The sequence below is a fragment of the Balearica regulorum genome, chromosome 13 (assembly GCF_011004875.1).
Source record: "Balearica regulorum gibbericeps isolate bBalReg1 chromosome 13, bBalReg1.pri, whole genome shotgun sequence".
NCBI classification, from domain to species: Eukaryota; Metazoa; Chordata; class Aves; order Gruiformes; family Gruidae; genus Balearica; species Balearica regulorum.
Genome location: NC_046196.1, coordinates 7366932 through 7387136, shown reverse-complemented (window position 1 = coordinate 7387136; position 20205 = coordinate 7366932). Strand labels below are relative to the sequence as shown.

At 36.5% G+C, this 20205-nt stretch overlaps 2 protein-coding genes across 2 annotated transcripts in view; one reads left to right on the top strand and one right to left on the bottom strand.

Moving 5' to 3' along the window:
* Positions 1 to 20205, bottom strand: part of ADAMTS18 (ADAM metallopeptidase with thrombospondin type 1 motif 18) — a 195343-nt gene that overhangs the window by 174918 nt on the left and 220 nt on the right. Inside the window, exon 2 of the mRNA XM_075765519.1 lies at positions 18694 to 18794. The gene's annotated coding sequence lies outside the window, so the exon portion shown is untranslated. The remainder of the gene's footprint in view (positions 1 to 18693; positions 18795 to 20205) is intronic.
* LOC104641187 (hypoxanthine-guanine phosphoribosyltransferase) lies at positions 10280 to 20106 on the top strand. Its single transcript, XM_075765521.1, has 8 exons — positions 10280 to 10474; positions 14036 to 14142; positions 14590 to 14773; positions 15610 to 15672; positions 16419 to 16501; positions 17685 to 17731; positions 18418 to 18494; positions 19414 to 20106. Exons 1-8 carry the CDS (start codon positions 10457 to 10459, stop codon positions 19459 to 19461), a joined length of 627 nt encoding a protein of 208 aa, XP_075621636.1. The 5' UTR covers positions 10280 to 10456; the 3' UTR covers positions 19462 to 20106.

Here is a 20205-nt window from a genome sequence, read left to right as displayed (position 1 = left end):
ACCTTTTCTAGCTTCCAGATAGAAAACACAGCTTGAGATCATGGATTTTTTTAAAAAATACACTTAAGCATAACAACATACAGTGTGATTTAACTCAACACAGAAGCCTTTCCTTTGAGCCCATTGACACAGCTGCATGAGAGTACTATTATACTCCCTAGCTGTCCAAAACTTACTTTTCTTTTAATAGCTTGTCTTGTTTTCCCTGGGTAGACTCAATATATGCACCATATTATCCATACAAAAACTTTGCTATTACAGCCTCTTACTGACAGTGTCTTTGTGGAATTTTTTGAACTGAAAATGTGAAGATCTTAATTTCTCCGTTTCTACCTATGACACCTAGACAACCCTCCCTTCTGCCCCTCTACAATGCAGCTGTCACAGATACTCTCTTAGAAGATGAGAGGATGCAAAACTACATTTGAGATTTTTTTCAGTTCCAGTTTACTCTATGCCTGAATCATTCCAACTTCTTTAGTTCCATGACTGAAGCCAAGCTGAAGCCTTAATACATGCCTGAAGTTAAGAATGGTTTTAGCTATTGCCTCCAACAGAGATAGTCCTTAATGCATACATTTGTGCTTTCCTAAATTGGAGTCCTACTGATTAAAATGAATTTTTGAAAAGCCAATCATGGTGGATGATGTTTTAAAATGGAAGATGTTTAAGAAGATAATTAAAAGAATAATTTCTATAATGAAAACTTAACAAGCCTGGAAATGACCAAAATTATCACAGCTGTCTTCCACAAGTTTAACTTTCTTCTTTTTTGTTAGTAAAAGCCAAGATGTTAGAGATTTTCCAGCTTTACCGTACAGTGGTGCATTTTTAGACTTGTGGCTAGACTGAGTGATCTTCAGCCAGCATCTGAGCCCACAATCTTACATTCTGGTTTCTCTTGATTACCACTGCATCGTATCTTCTACAAAGTCATCTGTTTTTTCATTCAGTGCTGGATGGCACTTTCTGAAATGCATGTTAACAGCAACAACGCAAAAAGAAAAGTAAGTTGCCATGTCACATGAGGGCATGACACAATGTTAAATAAGATAGCTCCCTCTTAGTTATTAGTTCTATGTCAGTTTTGGTATACACTAAAATGAAATGTGGAAAAGACAAGTTAAGGAGTGAAGAATGCATGCTGTTTGTCTCCATTAATGTTCAACCATGGGTTTTAGCTTCATTATAGCATACTCTAGTGAATGGCTGAACAAAGCAAAAACCAGTTGCTGTGTCCACTGCATCATAAAAACTTGCGTGGCTCTTCCTTATTAATAGGTTTGGAAGATCCTGTTGATGACATAGAAGCTTTCTGCTTTGAGCCAAGGTGCTTCTAGGAGAGCTGAAAAAAACCCCAACTTGTTACCTGGGTACTTAACACACTCATCGTCATTATGAGAATGAACAGGAAATTAATTTCACTGAGTTTGGGGCATTTAAGAACAGTGCCAGTCCAGCTGTATGTCAAAATTGGATAAACAGGTTTAGGTGAAACAAGACTGTTTATAAATGAAAAAAAATTGATTTTACTAATCTCTTTCAAACAAAACAATTTGATATAAATAGGCATAAGCCTTAACTATTACATTTTAACTATTAGTACTATTTGAGGGTTAAAATTTAGGTAACATTATTTCCACTCTTTAAACAGACTATGGCATAGGTTTAACTACTGGTAAATACACAGCTTAAAGCAGATGTAAATTAATTACAGTAGAACTGCATTAATTTTCAACAATTCAGATTCTGGTTTTATTATGTTTCTCACAGATCAAAGTCATTATAATAGTATAAGTAAATTGTGAAACAATGTGTTTCATTAAAAATCTTTTATATATCCCACTAATTTCCCACTATATATCCCACAAAACTACATACTCATTTTCGAAATTCTGGTCAGAGTAAAGATGACATACAAGTAATTCAAATACCTAGGCCTGAAAACCTGAGGCATAATGAAGTGGGAATAGAAGCTGGCTGTCAGTGGAATGTTAGTATCCTCAGAAATGCTGAGAGTTGTATATCTAATTTGCTTAAATCCCTTAAAAACCTATCTGATTTCAATGAGATGGCTTCTAGCAAACATTCCAGATTTGGTCCTATGTAAAATGTATGGTTTTGCATAGCATAAATCAATATTTCACATATGGCTTTGTATGACAGGAGATTTAACCTGTAACACTTTATACATTTCACATAAACAAGACTTGGCCTTGCACTAGGTTAGAATGATGACTTCAAAAGGGAAGCAGAGCTGAAGACACTTGTTACAATGATGATTGTTTTCTTGCACCTTTTCTGAACAGTAGCAAAAGATTTTTTGAAAGAGCAAATAAATCAGTTTCAGAAATATCAGTGCTGACAACTTATCCTTTTTCAGAATTACTGCTTTTAAAAAAAATTGCCTAAGGAGGCTTCATGAGAAATCTAAACGATTAACACTGAAGGATTTACTTGAGAGTAATCTAAAACCAAACATAAGAAGCCTCCAGCATAACATCTTTCCAACTTCCTGTCTTGTTTCAGTAACAGCTGGCAAGCGCCATGAACAAGCCATATTTAGCTTTAAGGCTGGCAAAATATATGTATTAAATATATATAAAATCTGCCAGTCTGGGATATAGGTTCTATGAGACTGAAGAAATGCAATTACCTGAATTAGGGTATATGTGCAGGATAGAAATGTGGTGAACTACTCTGAATCTCTGGAGGCTTTTACTTGCAGAAGACTCTAGTAGAAATAACTGAATACAGTAATTACAACAATACAATAATTCACACCATCCATCGCAGCACTGAATAAAAAATTAAAAAGTAATATATCAAATTATATAAACATAGTGTGATGTGCATCGAGGGCATAATCTATTCATCTCAATTAAGGAAGGACATTTTATTATCTCTAATGGGCATAAAAGTGAATTATGTTGAAAGTTAATCTTGCTTATTTTTACGTTATAGCTTTCCCTCATAAAATAAAATGCGAGAATATATAAAATATGTAAGAGGAGATTGGAAATTTTTGAGTGGAAGGAGATATAATGAAATCAAAAGCAAAACAAGGACAAGTGTTCAAGGAGGAAGACATTGACCAGGTCAAAAGCTCCCATGAGTACAGAATTAATAAATGAGAGCCCTAGCATTTGCCCATGAAGATAACCCAGTGAATGGAGAGAAATTAGAGGCGATGCGTGATGGGAGAATAGAAAGATGATACCTGATTAAGAGAATTAGATTATGCTTTTACAATGGAAAAGCTGTAATACTACTTGTGAGATGCAAGAACCAGGTGGAAATTAGTTCAGTGAATAACGTGACAGGATATTAGGACAAGGGAAGTTCTTCTCTCATTACTGGAATAAAAGGAAACTTGCAAGGAGAGTGAAGGCATGAAACCCAAGCGCTGGAAGTGGAGAAACACAGAGTTTTCAGCAGTATGAAAAAGGCATATTATAACATACTGGAGAGGGTCCAAAGGAGGCCCAGGAAGATGACCAAAGGGCTGGAGAACTTGCTCTATTTGTAAAGACTTAAGGAGTTAAGGTCTTTTCTCCCTGGAGGAGAAAAGGCTTACAGGGGACCTCATCACAGTATTCCAATACTTAAAGAGTGCCTATACAGAGGATGGAGGCTCTCTCTTCACAAGGTGCCACATGAAGAAGATAAGGGGTAACGGATACAAGTTGCACCAGGAGAGGTTTCATCTTGATATAAGACAGGAATTTTTACACTGAGAACAATCATTCACTGGAACAACCTCCCCAGGAATGTGGTAGAGTTCCCATCACTGGAGGGATCACAAGATGCAACTGGACAGGGTGCTAGATAATCTCATCTAGGCTTCCTTTCCCACAAAAGGTTGGACCAGATGATCTTTCAAGGTCCCTTCCAACCTGGGCTATTCTATGATTCTATAAACATCTTTACTAGGATTTACTGACTTTACAATGGTGCAGGCCCCCTAGGGAATTCAACTAGCTCAACTATGTAAACAGATTCCAAAGAGTCACCCATGGCATTAGATTCAACAGGCAGTAACTGGTGTACTTTGATGGAGATCTGAGGAAGGAATTGAAAACATGAGAATTACTAACAGAAACTTTCTCTTGGTTCCCTCCATTGTCTATGAAACTGTACTGACCAGCATTGAATTTCCTTTTTAGATTGTGGGCAAGCCTGCACAGCTAACGCACACTAGCAGTGGTTTTCACTGCAAGCTGCCAATTATGGGAATTGCCTATAAGTAAACTCAAGTAGCAACAGTAAAATCTTTGCAAGCAAGCTCATACAAAAGAGTCATCTTCATTATTCAACATCTCAACAAAAGGCATTGGCAACACTGAAATAGCTGGTTTTCTAAAATTGAGATTTAGAGATGAGCTGTCTTTATTTGAATGCAGTAATTGCATGGTATTTTAAAAGAGCACTTTTTTTTTATTTTACCAAAATGCATAGTCTACGTTTTTCTTACATGCTGTTATGGGAAGATGGCACTGAACTTTTCTAATAGTCAAACATGGCTTTGCAGAACAGAACATTGTTAACAATTGAAAATGGTGATGAGAAAAAAACTAGAGGGAAGAATTTTAGAATATTTTAAAATGTGGCCTGTCTGTGGTATGTATTTTTATACTATGTTTTAAGATCTCAAGTAATAGAAAAATCATACAAAGGTAATACAAGTAATCTGAAATCCACTACATGCAGTTCTATTTTAACTCGGCAATTCACACCAAATTCTTTCACTGCACTAAGAATGAATTCAAGAAAATAAATATCCAAGGAGGAATATGGATTTAATTGTTATTGCTGTTACATTGCTAAAATAAAACAGCTGTGATCACACACTCAGATAAAGCCATTGTTCAACAAATATTTTTATTAAATATCTCTGTAGTGAAGATGAGTCCAGCTCCCCAAGAGGAGAGCCGACTGCTTCCTGGACCACCCATTGCTCCCTAGGTAAAACAATTCATCCAGCTGTTGGGGGGTGGGGGGAACTTGATCAGATACACTGGACACTATGGCAGTTATGGAGCAACTCATGTTTGCTCACTGACATATTAAACTATAACAACTGTATTTTAACATTCAAGCAAATAGACCGTCATCTTTTTTCAAATCATTAATTTGACAGCTAGCTAATGACAGCAATGGTGGTTCTTAAATGGCACCTTCCCAAAAATAACAACGACCTGTGTATCCCACATGAGAGATGTCTCAGAAGACTAAGGACAGCTGATTACAGCAGGCAACGGGGGAAAACCAGGCACACAGGAAGGTCAGAGGTACAACAGGAGCAGTCAGGAAAATAAATTGGCCACAGTTGTACAGCAAATAAACTGTGTGTCAGAGCTGTGAATAAAATCCAGAAGTCCTCATTTCTTGTCTCTCTGCTCTAAAGCCCCAGTCCTAACCAGATCCTCTCTCAAAATGACTAATATAGACAGTCCAGGAGACTGAAATATTTTTCCTATCTACAAAACAAATGTAGCAAAAGGCATATAAAGGTTCCTTCACACAGTCACTCCATCATTTCCGTTATGGCCAGAAAGACTTCGTTAATAAATACTATACATTTCCTCCAGCAATCAGAATGTCTGTGTCTGCAGAATTTGTCATTCATAGAACCAATCATAGAATCATAGAATCTTAAGGTTGGAAAAGACCTCTAAGATCATCAAGTCCAACCATCAACTCAACACCACCATGTCTACTAAACCATGTCCCAAAGTGCCACGTCTCTTTAAGAACTGGTGTCAGGGTATTTTCAAGAATTTTTCAAACTTAAATCTGAGTCACCTTTTACAGGGTTCTTGCCTTCAAGTTCTGCCATCAATCAGTCTGTGTTTGCTAGATGTTGGGGGTATTAGAGGAGGTGTAAAAGCAGAAGACCTTTTCAAGCACAACATTTATAAATATCCAGTATTGGTCAAGACTTAAATCACTTTTCTGTTTCAGTAAAATAATAATAATCTCATATTCAGACCAGAGAGAAAATAGCCATGGAAAGTATGAAGGTTCATACTCATGAAATTTTCTATGTAAAAGAGCTACATAATCTACAGGAGTAGATATGATAAGGACTTAAAACTATGAAATTGTTTCTAATTTCTAATTGTAAACATGCACTGTTGTGCAGTGTGGTTTTTCCAAACAGCTTTTTAGCACGCCAATTAAGGAGCGGTCTTATCTAAGACTGAAAAGTGCCAAAAGCCCCCAGATTTAGGATGGGCTCCAAATTACTGAAGTCCAGCTATTTCAAAGTGTATTAATCAGGTTTCCTAATAACACACCAGTCACTTAATTCAAGTGCTCAGTTTTAATTTAAGCCTTTATCAGCCAGTTTGAACATGGTGCCCATGGGTCAGGTCTTTAGTAGTGCAAATCAGAGCAGTTTTCCTGTAATCCACAATTACACAAGTTCAGAACTGGTCTAAATATTTAAGATGCCTGTTTTAAATTACCTGATTGTATTTGTATTTCAGTGACATAACTGTATACTTATTAATTGAACACAGAGTTTCTTAGTCTAGAAAGTTTGCTCCATAAAATGTAGGGTTTTCTTCCCCTTTGACAAGTAATCTGACAAGTAAAATTCCACGGTAGAGGGTTCCCTCTAGTGGACACTTTCTCTGATGCTTTATTTGTAAGGTTTTAGTAATTTAATGGAACAATTGTACAATACATTCAATATCACGTATTTGCTTTCTGATTTAAAATAATTAAAAGGAAATGCCTGACAGGACTTAATTAGTGCCTACACAATGTTTCTTGAGGACCGCAGCAGGGGGGTTGGAACTAGATGATCTTTAAGGTCCCTTCCAACCCAAACCATTCTATGATTCTATCATTCTATGACCTTTAAAATTATTGCAGCAGTCTCAAGACCAGTTACTTCAAACTGTAATACAATGTAAAACTGTTTAACAAACTTAGGTATGTAAACAGGTATGTAAACAGCAAAATCATGCCCTGAAAAAACCTAATTATTCATTCAGTAGTTCAGGGAAGAGATACAAGGACAAAAGCAGTGTTCTTCTGTATTGACTGGCTGCTGGTTTACCCAGCTATCAGTGCTGATCTCATTCATCTCCAGTCTGTATGGGCTACACTTACTGGCTCTTTCAGTATCCTGTTATTTAGAGGAGTTACCCGACTTGCTTGGTGCACTGGTTTCCTCAAAACATTTAACTTTAAAAAGATGCACTTGGGGCTTCCATATGGAAGAAATACATACACACTTAAAACTTTCTGTTCTTTTCTATGGCAGTATGATCACATAATTTACAACCGAGAAACCATCTAAGGAGGCCAATCAGCTACATTTAATTTTCATTATTCAGCAATGACAAAGGGTTGTCTTAGCATGAACCTTTCACCTGTGAATTTTTCTTTCTTCAGAGTGTGACAATAAAAACATTCATTGTAGCAGTAACTTTCATAATGCAAATCTCAGCACACTAGTAACTGAGACCACTAACACATTTATTGGATTTTTAAGTACTTGCCAGGTGATGGTGGTATGTTGTTACTATAATGGTTCTACAGAATTTATCGAGAATCCTAAATTCATTCAAACAAATATGATCTGGGAAGTAGTTTTCCAAGTTTCAGACAGAGTATGCAAAGGCTTCTTGAACCAGCTTAAAGTTTAATGGAAGTATATGTTTTTCCCAACACTAAATTTTTCTATTCCAAGTCTCCCAGAGTTTCAAAATCTACTTTTTTTCCCCCACATGGGCTGTTGACCTGACTATTTCTCATTAATCCTTTCATAAAATTTTGGAGGCCACATGGTAGTCTGTCTGACATTTTCAATCTATGGGGATTTTAGTAGAATAGACCTATTTTCCCATTTCAGTTAGAGGAATCTCATTCCAGCTAAACAGATGTCCCCATCACGAAGCAATATCATGAAAGTCTCTTTCATTGTCAGTTTCTCTAAAGAGAAACCAGTAACTGTTAAGAAAATGTAATAATAATATAACTATATAATACACGCATATATATGCATGCACCTCTAATGAATTAAATTCTTCTGTTCTTTCTAAACATGGACTCCAGTCAAAAAGTAACTGCTCATTTGTAGCTCAGACAATACTCCCAAGGCAGTGTAAACTCAGAAATAAAGTCAGTGGTAGGGATTTTCTGCAATCCTTTTCTGAAACAGAATCAAACAGGACTTTAGAATTGGGCCCAGTTCAAATCAGATCAAACAGTATAGTGCCTGAAGGAGACACAAAGATTTGCAAGGTCCAGTGTATAATTTATAAAAATGTGAGTAATGTAGAATCAAACTTGCCTCAAGTAATGACTTCAGGGATTTAGAAAAGTAATTTACATAACAGAGGTGGTCTTCTAATAGACAGAATCAAAGCATACATAATTACACTTGAGAATATTTTAAGGTGTCTGTTCAGAGACAAGGCTGCCTAGCATGTGTGATCTGCAGTCAAAGTTTCACTACACAGAGATTAAGCATGCAAAAAAAGACATAATATAGAGAAGAACAGAATATTTAAAAAAAGGGCAGAGCTAAGTTGGGTGCTACTGATGATATCAGATATGCACACAATATTTACTTCATTGTAATTTGAGTAACTGTGCTCAGTTAGACTGCTGGAAATTGTAAACTGAGATAGTGCCAATAATTAGCCCCTTCATTTAAAGGAGGTTTAAAACAAGTAGTCTCACCCATACTGTTGATTTTTTGCAAAACTACACTAAATTCTGTTTAAATATGGAAAACTACAAGAGAATCAACAAACAAATGTGAAACCTATAAATGTCTTTTTTTTCCTGTAAATAATTACTAAAAAAAGAAATTATTTAATTCCTAGAACCAGTCATACAAAGCTGTAGGTGTGATATACAGGCAATCTGTATAAGCAATATTGCAGCACTTAGTATTCTACCATGGAATCATCCCCTCAGGGCTCTCTAGAGCACCAACATGGGTTCAGGACAGCTAAATTACACTGGGTTGAAAAGCTCAGGTGAAGGGAAACAAACTAGTCTGGGAGTCCTTCCTTTTTCTTTCTCTCGCTTTATCCACAAGCACTTATAAAGGCAATCTATGTTTGCATGAGTTCCTCAGCAGTGCTGCTGTTCACCTTTATTTTGGCACCTGAGAATAAGGAAGGGAGAGTATCTCTGCTCAAACAATAGCCATCACTGTTTACATGTACGGTTTTTGTTAATGTTTCCTTTCAAAGGAGGATTTTGTTAAGGAAATTCTCCAGGTTTCTGAACACAAGTTACTATAACTAGAAAAGACTGCCTTATACTAGAAATTAGAAAAGCCAGGTTTTTCACAAGATAGGGAGCTCACATATGTAAGGTAGGGACTACGACAGGGAATTCATAGAAGGAAGGTATTGCTAACTGCATAAAATAGGGGCAAATTAGCCTCAAGGCATTAACAGTTTCCAAATAGTAGTACTATTTAATGTATCACTGAAAGTTGTGGATATGCCCACATCTTGGAAGAGCATTTCTGCATTATCCCAAGCATTATCAGCCGTGATCTGAACAGCATCTGTAAGATTACAAATAAATGAGAAAAATCTTCTTTCATTAATATGCCCTGTCCCCAAGAAAACACTAAACTAGTTGAATTAATAAAATGTACCCAATCTGGTAAGAACATTCTGTAGTATGTTGTAGGCAAGCTGGCTTTAGCTCATTTTTTTAGTAGGATTAATTTTTAGAAATCTAAGACTTTCATGTTAATCCCAGACAATAGTCCAGTTTCATACACTAAAATAATCAGATTACAGTAAATGTCAATGCAATTTGATTTTAAATGATGTGGAGCATGTTACTGGAACTATCACCCCCTCCTTTAATGAAAGGATGACCTGGAAGAACGTCAGACAGGGTTCACCATATCTCAACAGCTGCAGACTTCTGCTTCAAGTCATCTTTAAAATGTGACTTTGGTTATTCAAATACTGATTTTTGGCAGCAAGGTAGGTAGCACAAGAATTTTTAGAAGATGTGGACTTTATCACAACAATGGATGCACAAATATTGTGTAAGAAACTGGTATATAAAATTACCTCCAACACATATACCACTGAATTACCATATGCTGCAACCAAATACCTGGTTTGTGTTTTCAATAAAAAAACCACTACCCTACCCAGTCCTTCCCACTAATTTGATTCACGTGCTTCCTTTTTGCATCTCCCTCGTTCCCCACATCTTTACTCTGATTGGTTGCAGCAGGGCTAATGCCTATTTTATTTCTGGTTAATCTGACTAAGTAAAAACCTGGGATTGTGATGTCAGTGTATTAGTAGAAGAAAGTAATGCTTCCTGTAGGAAGGATGGCAATTTTGACCTTTCAGAAGCAGGTCATGATCTGACTGCAAGATGAAAATAGACCAAGACAAACTGCAGTAATAATACCATCTCATTCTCTGATAGCATATTTCAAAGTAAGATTATGGCTTATGGACTGCAGGTAAGAAAGCATAATGCACTTCTATTTGGTTATTTGATTGAAGGACGCTTTGGGTGTGGGGGAGAGGTTAGCTTCAGCAAAAAGAGTAGAACATTAGAAATACTGATTCATCAAAGGCCTTGTTTCTTACATTTACTCAGGAGAAAAACTGGCTTTCAGAATAGAGGCATCTTAATAGACTCAATTTTTTTTTTTACAAGCTTATGACATTTTTTATTTGACTTTAATATACCTATATTCATATTCTTTCATTCTGTGTTGATGAAACAATACTTATTTATGAATCTCTTTATTGTACATAATTGCTGCAGTTCATTTTGGTTTTCCCCCTTAAACTAAGAAACCTACATCAGTAAATGAACAACAGATGAGATTGAATCTAAATTAAACAACTAATTCCTCAAGTTAAGCTCATGATTTAAAAATTTAATGACTGTGTGATAGTTTAGTAGATTGCTCTATTATAATGGGATGCTGCTGTATTATTTAGCCTGTGCCACAATACAAATGCTTTTACGAGCCTGTAAGGTATATGCAGCATGTTGCTATGGTGATGTGGTGCTCAAACTGATGCAATCCTTAAGGTGCTGTTCATGAACCTTCCAGCAGACCTTAAAAAAATTTCACACACTGCAACAAACAAGATATTAATGTAGCAGGCATTTTTGCATGAAATAGTCTCAATGAGCCTTGTTGTTAACCAAATAAAAGGTACTGAACTGCACTGTTGGAGTAGCTGTAAGCAGCAATCACTATGTACACCTATATGCTTCAAGATTAGCTTTATTCAATAAATATATTAACATGGACAAAGCTAATCCCTCACTTCAGCTGAACCAGTTATGATGCCTCTCATCAAATGCATCAGAAAGCTAAATTCATTGGTAATAAGGCTGAACTTTAACTGGCTGTGCAGATGAAAGCCCAAATTATAACTGCAAAAGCAAATTGTAAGGCTGAAGTCCATTAAATATGGCAATCAGTACCATGATTGGGCAAAAGAAATACTGCTTAAGCCGCAGGTAACATAGTCAAGGTATGTAAGTTGTGGTTATGCAGAATGCAACAGAGATGGGAATCTTGGGAGGGGGTGGGGGTGGGTGGGAAACAAACAAAAAACAAACAGAAAAACAACAAACCTACCCTATAGCACTTTTTAAAGTGTTTATCATGTCAACGACTATCTTCAAAGGTGCTTTTTCTGTACTCCAAATGAAAATGATGCTTATGTTCCAGCAGTCTCAAGTGAACACAATCTTTTAACTTCGACCAATGCTTCTAATTATGTCTTATTGTCACTGCTTCTTGTTGACAGAATCCTATATCCTGTATGTGTATTTTGTCTGTCACCACTAGCAACCTCACACAGGCAGAAATTAGCCTATTTCAAACTGGCTAACTGGGTTAATGTAACACTCAGACAATAAGCAGTTCTGCACTGCATTAAAGCCTGTTCATAGACGCTACTGTCCAGCCTCATCTACAGCTAATACCAATGTAACTGCCAGTATCTCTTCCAAGATCAATAAAGCATGAATAACCTTATCTGATAACAATCCTTCACCTAAGCTTTCACTTCACTGATTTCAGCCATGAAGAAAATAGTAACTAAACCAGGCAAAATACTACTGCTGACACTCTGAACAGTGCTTAACTGCAAGGCTATTCTGTAAGTCTAACTTGGAACATCAAGGTCTATCAATTTTGAGTACTTGCAGAATATGGTTAGTTCAGCCAGGATGAGATTCTATATGCATTGCCTTATACTATGATAATCTGTTCTTTGAAATTCTTGTTAACACCTGTCTCTTTAGTTTCACCTTTAAACAAAGGGGCTATTTGTGGCCAATTTGAAATAAACAGCAGTAATTGGTTATCTCATTTTAGTGGCTGCTGTGAGTTCTGCAAGTAATAACTTACTCCTGTTCCCTACAGTCCATTTTTCCTTTCTTCCTAAGCACTCATCTCTCCTATGCCAAAAAAAAAGAGAATTAAAAACAATTCATCTGTCTGAAGAGTTTGCAGGTGTTAACTTGTTTGTTAGCAATGCTTTGTGTTGTTACTGCCCGGTTCATAGCTCTGTGCTGTCCATTAGCAAGCTACCAAATCCTTGGGTTTGAGGCCTGTTTAGTAAAATCAAAGGATATTTCACAGCTGGTACAGGGGTGTTACACGTGCCAAGTCTGAGGGGGAAAAAGATTTATAGTCTCAGCATGAATACTGAGCAAAACAACTCCTTTAAAACTTTGCCTTCTACTGAAGTAGTCGTCTACTTCATTGCTCAATAAACAGACTACATGCTATTAGGAACATATGCTCCACCAAAGAAATCTGCACAATGCAGCATTCTCATATTTTTAATTATACTGTATTCTGTTGAATGCAACTGGTATGTAGTTAAACTATTTTGCACTAGTGAAGCTTTGAGCCAGGTTTGAATTTCTTTGAATTAGTTCTGTATTTTTTAACAATAACAGGGCAATATTAGATGTGACAATCTCACTAATTTGAGGTTTTTCTTATTTCTAATATTTGCATATTAACCCTCTTATTCACAATTGTTTCTACCTGATATTTTTTTCTTGCCTGCTTTTGTACCTCCACTTCATAAACAAAGACCAAAGCATCCATTATGGTCTTGAAGGGTGGCAGAAGCCAAAGACAGAGATTGGTTTGGGGTCAAAAGACTAGTCAGAAGAGAAGCCCAAATGGAGAATATATAACTTGTACACATCAAGACACCTCTGGGTGCAACAGCCTGGAGCGGGCATGTTGAAAAAAGAACTGTACTTTTAAAGCCTAATGGCAGAAGAGTTAAGGCCCTATCTCTGGGAAGTAGCTATGGCCTCCCCCAACTGTGCTGAGAAGCAATCTACTAGCAGGGCAAGCAGCACTATGAGCTGAACTGCAGCTTAGCAGGTCTCTGGTTTCCACCTATGGGCACCCTCTGCAGCTTCTCCTCTTCTCACTACCATCTCAAAGCTTTTCCCTTGGTATAAGTCATCTCCACTGTCCTCTGAGATAGCTGATGGTTGGCATGTGCTTACCTCTGTCAAAAGTTCAGTTGTGAATTCACACTTAGAAGACAGTGTTTTCTTTTTTACACAATGGAAAATGATGGTCAAGGTAGTACAGCATCCTAAAATCACCTCCTGACTGGAGATCAAGCTGCCTTTAAATTTTAAATTTTTGCTTGTATACCACACCAAGCAAGCTACTGCCCCCTGCAGAAGGGGAAATGAGGAACACAAAGGGAGTCTTTATGTTGCTGGTTTGGGGGTTTTTATGAGTTCATGATGGGTGAGAATTTGTCTTCTGATGTCTAGGGTGAAGTAGTTACCTATTCATTCACATCTCAGACAAGCATACCAGCTCCTGAATTATTATACAATTGTGAATTGTTCTATTAGAAGGTTCAAAAACTCTCAGATCTATTTTTATTTTGACACATTACTGGGGAGGGGTGAGTGTGGGGAGAGGAGTCTTCCTCTGCTTTCTCACAGACTGGAAGGTTTTTTCCTGTGAACTATAGCGTTAGAGCTATTTCCCTTTCACTTGCAGATAAGAGATGAAGAAAGTGGCTACAATAAAAATCTATTTTGCATTCCGAAGCATTATGAAGAAGATTTAGAAAGAGTCTTCATTCCTCATGGACTCATCCTGGACAGGTATGAGGATAATCAACAAAAAGTAATGATAGTGATGGCAATGATCCATTTCCCTCCAAATGAAGACTGATTCTGTACCCTACATAGCCCATGAGAAATATGGAGATGCTGCAGCTATAATACTTGTGTTCTGGAGTTTAATACAAGAGTTTTATGGAGAGAACTGGCATTGTAGAGGAATTAAGTTTCCATGTTATTTCAAATATCTTCAAGCTTTCCTATCCTGCATTGTTTAGATATATGGATTAAATCATGTCAAGTGGAGTAGGCATCATCTTGTGAACTGCAAATACATAACTAACTTTCCTGTGTCTTAATGTGGTCACAATTTGCTGGTTATAAAAACTTAACAGCAAGATCAGAATTTTAACTTGGACATTGCTTAATATATGGACAAGTATGATATTCAAAACACTTTAAAGGATTTGGTGTTTTTTTTCCTTCCAGGACAGAACGTTTGGCTAGAGATATCATGCAAGATATGGGAAGCCATCACATTGTTGCGCTCTGTGTCCTTAAAGGAGGCTATAAATTCTTTGCTGATTTGCTGGACCATATAAAAGCACTAAATCAAAACGGTGATAAATCTGTGCCTATTACTGTGGATTTTGTTAGAATAAAAAGCTACTGTGTAAGCAACTTTTCCTTGGAAAATTGACTCTCCTCATAGACATTCTGAATACTGGTAGTTTACATGAAAACTCCACAAAAAATTAAGTGTATGCATATATCCTGTTCAATGCAACTTAATTTATTACATACTGAAAAGTAATTGATTTACTGATCTGCTCCAATGATCAGATGGATATTGTACATTCACTGGAATTAACATATAGTGGAACACTTAACATGACAAAGCCAGGCTGAGGTCTCCAATGTCCTCCTCTCCAGCCCAAAGCTCCCCTACAGGTTCTACTCTTTACCATGGCACCCTTTGGTGGGAAGAAGTATGGAGAGGAGCTTAGCATCAGAGACTTGCTATTGTCTCTCTTCATTACTTTTTTTTTTTTATTCCTACAAATAATATCGGAGAGATTTGTTTTCATAATCTGTTTCTGTGGAACAGGTATCTTTTGCCTGATCCAACTACTGTAAAGCAATGACCGATGATAATTTTTTCCTGTTTTATCATCTTCCTTCTTTGAAGGCTAGAGCTCTGTGCACGGATCAAAATTTACCCCACGCTAAATACAACGGTTTACAATATCCCATAAATGTTTCATGGAATTCTAAAATAAATCTGTGGTAACAAAATAACTAAAAGCAATGATGTCTATTCCATGAATATGGACGTACTCTTGTTCCATGCAAACATCTTTACTTTCTCTTCTGGCTCTCAGCTGCTTAAAAGCTGTTTCACTGAAGGAGTGCTGTGTAAAGTTCCAAGTGTCATTTGATTGACAAAAAGCAAGAGCAACACACCATTCATACACATACAAGATAATACTCTCTACTTTCTCCTTTTAGAATGATTTGCCTACAGAAAAAATCAGTATTGTTGGAGAAGAACTTTCTACACTAAATGGGAAGGTACGAATTAGCATCTTCAGCTTTTAAGGGGAAAGAACAGTTCTTGTTAATCTTTATTAAGATTTTGATACTACGTATTTATGGCCACTTAACACTGGTTTAAAATGCCATGCTTTGAAACAGTGAGTAATTCCCACTGATCTCAGTGGAAACTTAACGTGATCAGTACTGAATGCTTCCAAAGATCCTATTCCACTTTTTATCCCACAGCCCCCAGAAATGAACCATCTTAAACTGACTCATGTAGTATGGTTTTAGAATGCTCTTGCTATACATAGAATAATATACAAAACCTGACATAGGTGGTTTTCGCACAATATTTTATGGTTCTATAAATATTTAAAGATTCTCCAGAAAGCACTAAAATAATGTAAGTAGTTAAGTGACAAGGTCCTTTGAAAATTAATTGCAACTTACTTGTAACTGAAGTTTGTAGTGCAAACTTTTCCTGGCTGTGTAATTTGGTGAATGTTGACATGTAAATATTTTCTTTTCTTTCTCTCCCTACATGATCTTTTCCAGAATGTATTAGTAGTAGAGGTAAGTAAAGATTGGAGGCAGGGGGGAGGAACGACATGAACTCTTTTCTCCTCATTTTGCAAGTTAATACCTACTGCATATAAAATAATTATGTTGCTGTGCTGTCATGGTTGCTGACTGGTTTTTTTACGCTTTAAATTAATCCACTGGCAGCCTGGTTTTCTTTCAGACTCAGAGGATAATTTATTTTTTTTTATCTCTTTCAGGACATTATTGAGACTGGTAAAACAATGAAAGCGCTACTGTCAAAGCTAAAAGACAATGAACCAAAGATGGTAAAAGTTGTAAGGTATAATGATATGGCCACTTACCAACATTAAGATATAGCAAAATCATTTAGGTGAATAGTCAGTGTATGCTAGCAGCAGGTGTTTGTGTGCTTTTGTTTGGTTTGAAGTCTGGGGGAAGAGGAAGTAAAAGTAGGAAGCACTCCTTATCCAGCTGGTGAAAAACTATGTATTAAACTGGGAAACTCAGATAGACAGTACCACCTTCATTGTTAAAATGAATAGAAAAGGTTTCCTGGCTCTTTCTGCATAGTCCATAAAGACTGATGGATTCTCTGTTTCTTACCTCCTTATCATAGAATCATAGAATGGTTTGGGTTGGAAGGGACCTCAAAGATCATCTAGTTACAACCCCCCTGCCATGGGCAGGGACACCTTCCACTAGACCAGGTTGCCCAAAGCCTCATCCAATCTGGCCTTAAACATTTCCATGTTTGAAGGAAATTCAGCTCTTCCCATAGGTTTCCTAATACATTCTCAGTTGTTTCAATAACAACTGCAATCATAACGTTCAGAGCTTTTCTTAATATCCTCCGTCATATAGGTTTTCAGAATCGAAGAATTTGTTAGCACTTGCAAGTGATTTCAAGTGGCATTAGGCATCATCTAAAAGCAGATCTAGAAAAGGAATTTTTTGGGAATATCCCTGTCTCTGTCAAGTAACCATGATGCTTTGAAAGAACGCTTCTTGGTTTATGTCCCAGTTACGCTCCTCCTAGTGAATGTCCAGGAGGTTCTCAGCTTCTGCACAGGAAAAGCAAGGACGGGTATGATTTTGTGGAAAAAATCATAGCAATATTGCAAAGCTTGTCCTCTTCTCCCTCCATCCCCACTAAAATCTTTACATGTCACTTGAACTTGCCTACCTGTCTGTGCTATTCTAGTTTGCTGACACATTGCTATACACAAAAAAAAAAAAAAAAAAAAAAAAGATTTGGGATGTAGAAATGAAGAGAACTAAATGTAAAACAATAGTCATTTGGACCTTCAGAATGACCGTAGATCAGAATCTTCACTTTTCCTTAATTATAAAGCTGAATGCTACTTCTTTCTGTTACAACAGTATCATTGTCTAAATTTAGTTGCATGATTGTAGAAGCTTACGGGGAGAGGTGGTAGAAGTGAAGTATACAGCTTAGAGCTACATAGTTTAAAAAACACAACCTTCTCTGCTCTGCCTTACAGCCTGCTTGTTAAAAGGACACATCAAAGCCCAAGTTACAGACCAGACTGTAAGTATTGTGTTTTTCTGATTGTCCAAAATACGATCTCATAATTTCACTTCATGTAGTAAGCCTGAAAACTGGTATACAAGTTTCAGGAAGGCCAAGAGAAATGGGGAGAGAATACATAAAAATTTGTAAACTGATGACCAGCTATCCCATGCTGAAACCTCATGACCACCACCTTTTTTTTTTTTTTTTTTTTTCTTCTTCACCTAGTTGGTCTGAGTGCAGGTTTGGCTATTTGTAAGCAGATACCAGAAAGAGAATCAAACCTTAACTTCGTATTGTTTGGCTTTGATGCTAAAAGGAATTTGTTTTGACTCTACATTAAACTCACCTTGTTTTCAAACTGAAAATCCCTACTGAGTTGCAGTGCATCTATTTTTACATAAGTAAAATCTCACTTCTTGTCTCCCTTTCCCAAGACTACCTCATAAGTAGGTTTTAATTAATTATTTTGTTCTTAAAATACATTCTCTTAACATTTAAATTGTATTATTAACTGATGGGGATGGTATAGATTGTAACCTCTGTCATCAATTTACAGGTCTGATTCTAAAGAAGCAAGTTAGTGTCTTGAAAGCAAGATGATGTATTTGTTAGGTATTACTCATATAGCTGAAGCATGTGTTGTGTATGTTTAAAAGCTATTTACAGCACCCAAGTATAAAAAGAATTGTATTTTGTTACAGATATAGGCTTTGAAATTCCAGATAAATTTGTGGTTGGATATGCTCTTGATTATAATGAATACTTCAGAGATCTAAACGTAAGTACATACATGCGTGCCTTCACTGCTACCACAGGTAATCAGCAAGAATATTAGTTTATACTAGGAGCTTCTCAACAATTAACAAAATTTCAAATCTGACTAGAAACTTCCATTAAAAAGGAAAAAAAACCCACCATTATTAATGTGCCAGGCTGATAATTCAATGTACATGCATAAGAACTTGCTTATGCCTTACCTTTTTATGAATCTACTCCACCAGTCTCATGGCCCAGCCGTGCTGTACAGTATTCTGAATCCCCCCAGGATGGCTGGCATCATACAATCTGCTAGCCCCATCTGAAAAGAAGGCAGCTTGTAATTTGGCTTTGATTTCACATTTGTCTTAGAGAAATCCTATGTTGCTCTTTTCTAGCCAAGTTTTTAAGATGACTGTGTGTGAAGGTTTTTCTTACACTGTATAACGTGTCCATAAAGGTATTTTTTCCTTGGTTCCATTATAGTCTCCTTACGCTGCACTGGGCAGTAGACTTAGAAAAAGCATAACTGATAGAAAGAGCTGACCTGTTTCCCTCTTCAGTTTTCAAAAGCACTTTCTTAAATCTGGTTAAGTGGAAAAGTTTTTCCCTTGAAAGTCTTATTAAAAAGACAAACCAGATCCATTATATGTTAAAGACATATAATGGATCTAAGCTATTGCAAGGCAATATGAAGGATACAATAACTGAACAAACCTGATCTCCTCAGAACATATTAATCTTTAAGTTACAGATGAGCTTAGAAGCAATATTAACATCTCAGTTTTACTGCAAGCAGTAAACTTGCAACCAAACTTACAAAGATTACTGTTCTAGTGTGTTTTTCTTACAATGCTAGGAATACAACCGAAAATCACTCTTGCATTTTTCTTTGAAGGTGAAGATTAACTAAAGTTGTACTTTTTTTTTTTTTTTTAAAGCACATCTGCATTCTGAAAGAGAAAGCCAAAGAGAAATATAGGATCTGATCACTTCAGTCTTCTGGAACAACAGTTCAGTAGCATGTACAGCTGTGTGGATGAATAATAAGTAATCTACTAACTGTGCTCTTCACTGAAAAACTACATTTTCTGAAGACACTACTCTCTATATTTTTTCTTATTATGATTATGTAAAACAGCTTGAAGGTAAATGAGCCAGGACATGTACACGTGTATGCAGCTATGTTTGGGGTTTCATTTAGTATATGAAGTAACACATTATGTAATTGTATATAAACAGGTATTTTTACATGTGGGTAAATATACACACACGTACTTTATGTAACAAATAGACTGAATAAGCATTTAAGGACTTGAGGTTACTTAAGTTACAAAGTACATATCACATGGAAAACACACTTAGTTCTTTTTAGCTTAATGCAATGATGAAAAAAGTAAACATTAAGGTAACACCATTGAAATTACATTCCCTGTAACTGGGCCTATTGCATTTTGTTTTCTGAGGGAAGGGATCAGATGTTGATTGTACCCTTGTGGTGTTACCTTAAGTGCAGGTAACACTGACTGCTAGCCATTAAAAGCAGATGATAAACCATTATAGCAGGAACTAACTTCTGCTAGTTGTATGTTCCTAACTGAAAGTTAAAACTGCAGTATAAACTCCGCCAGGCTTGAGGCAGTCTTAACACCTCACATTCCTACCTGCACTAATTAAAGTAAGATCTGAGACATTGGGGTCACCCCCCCTCTTGTGAACTAAGAGTACTGAGC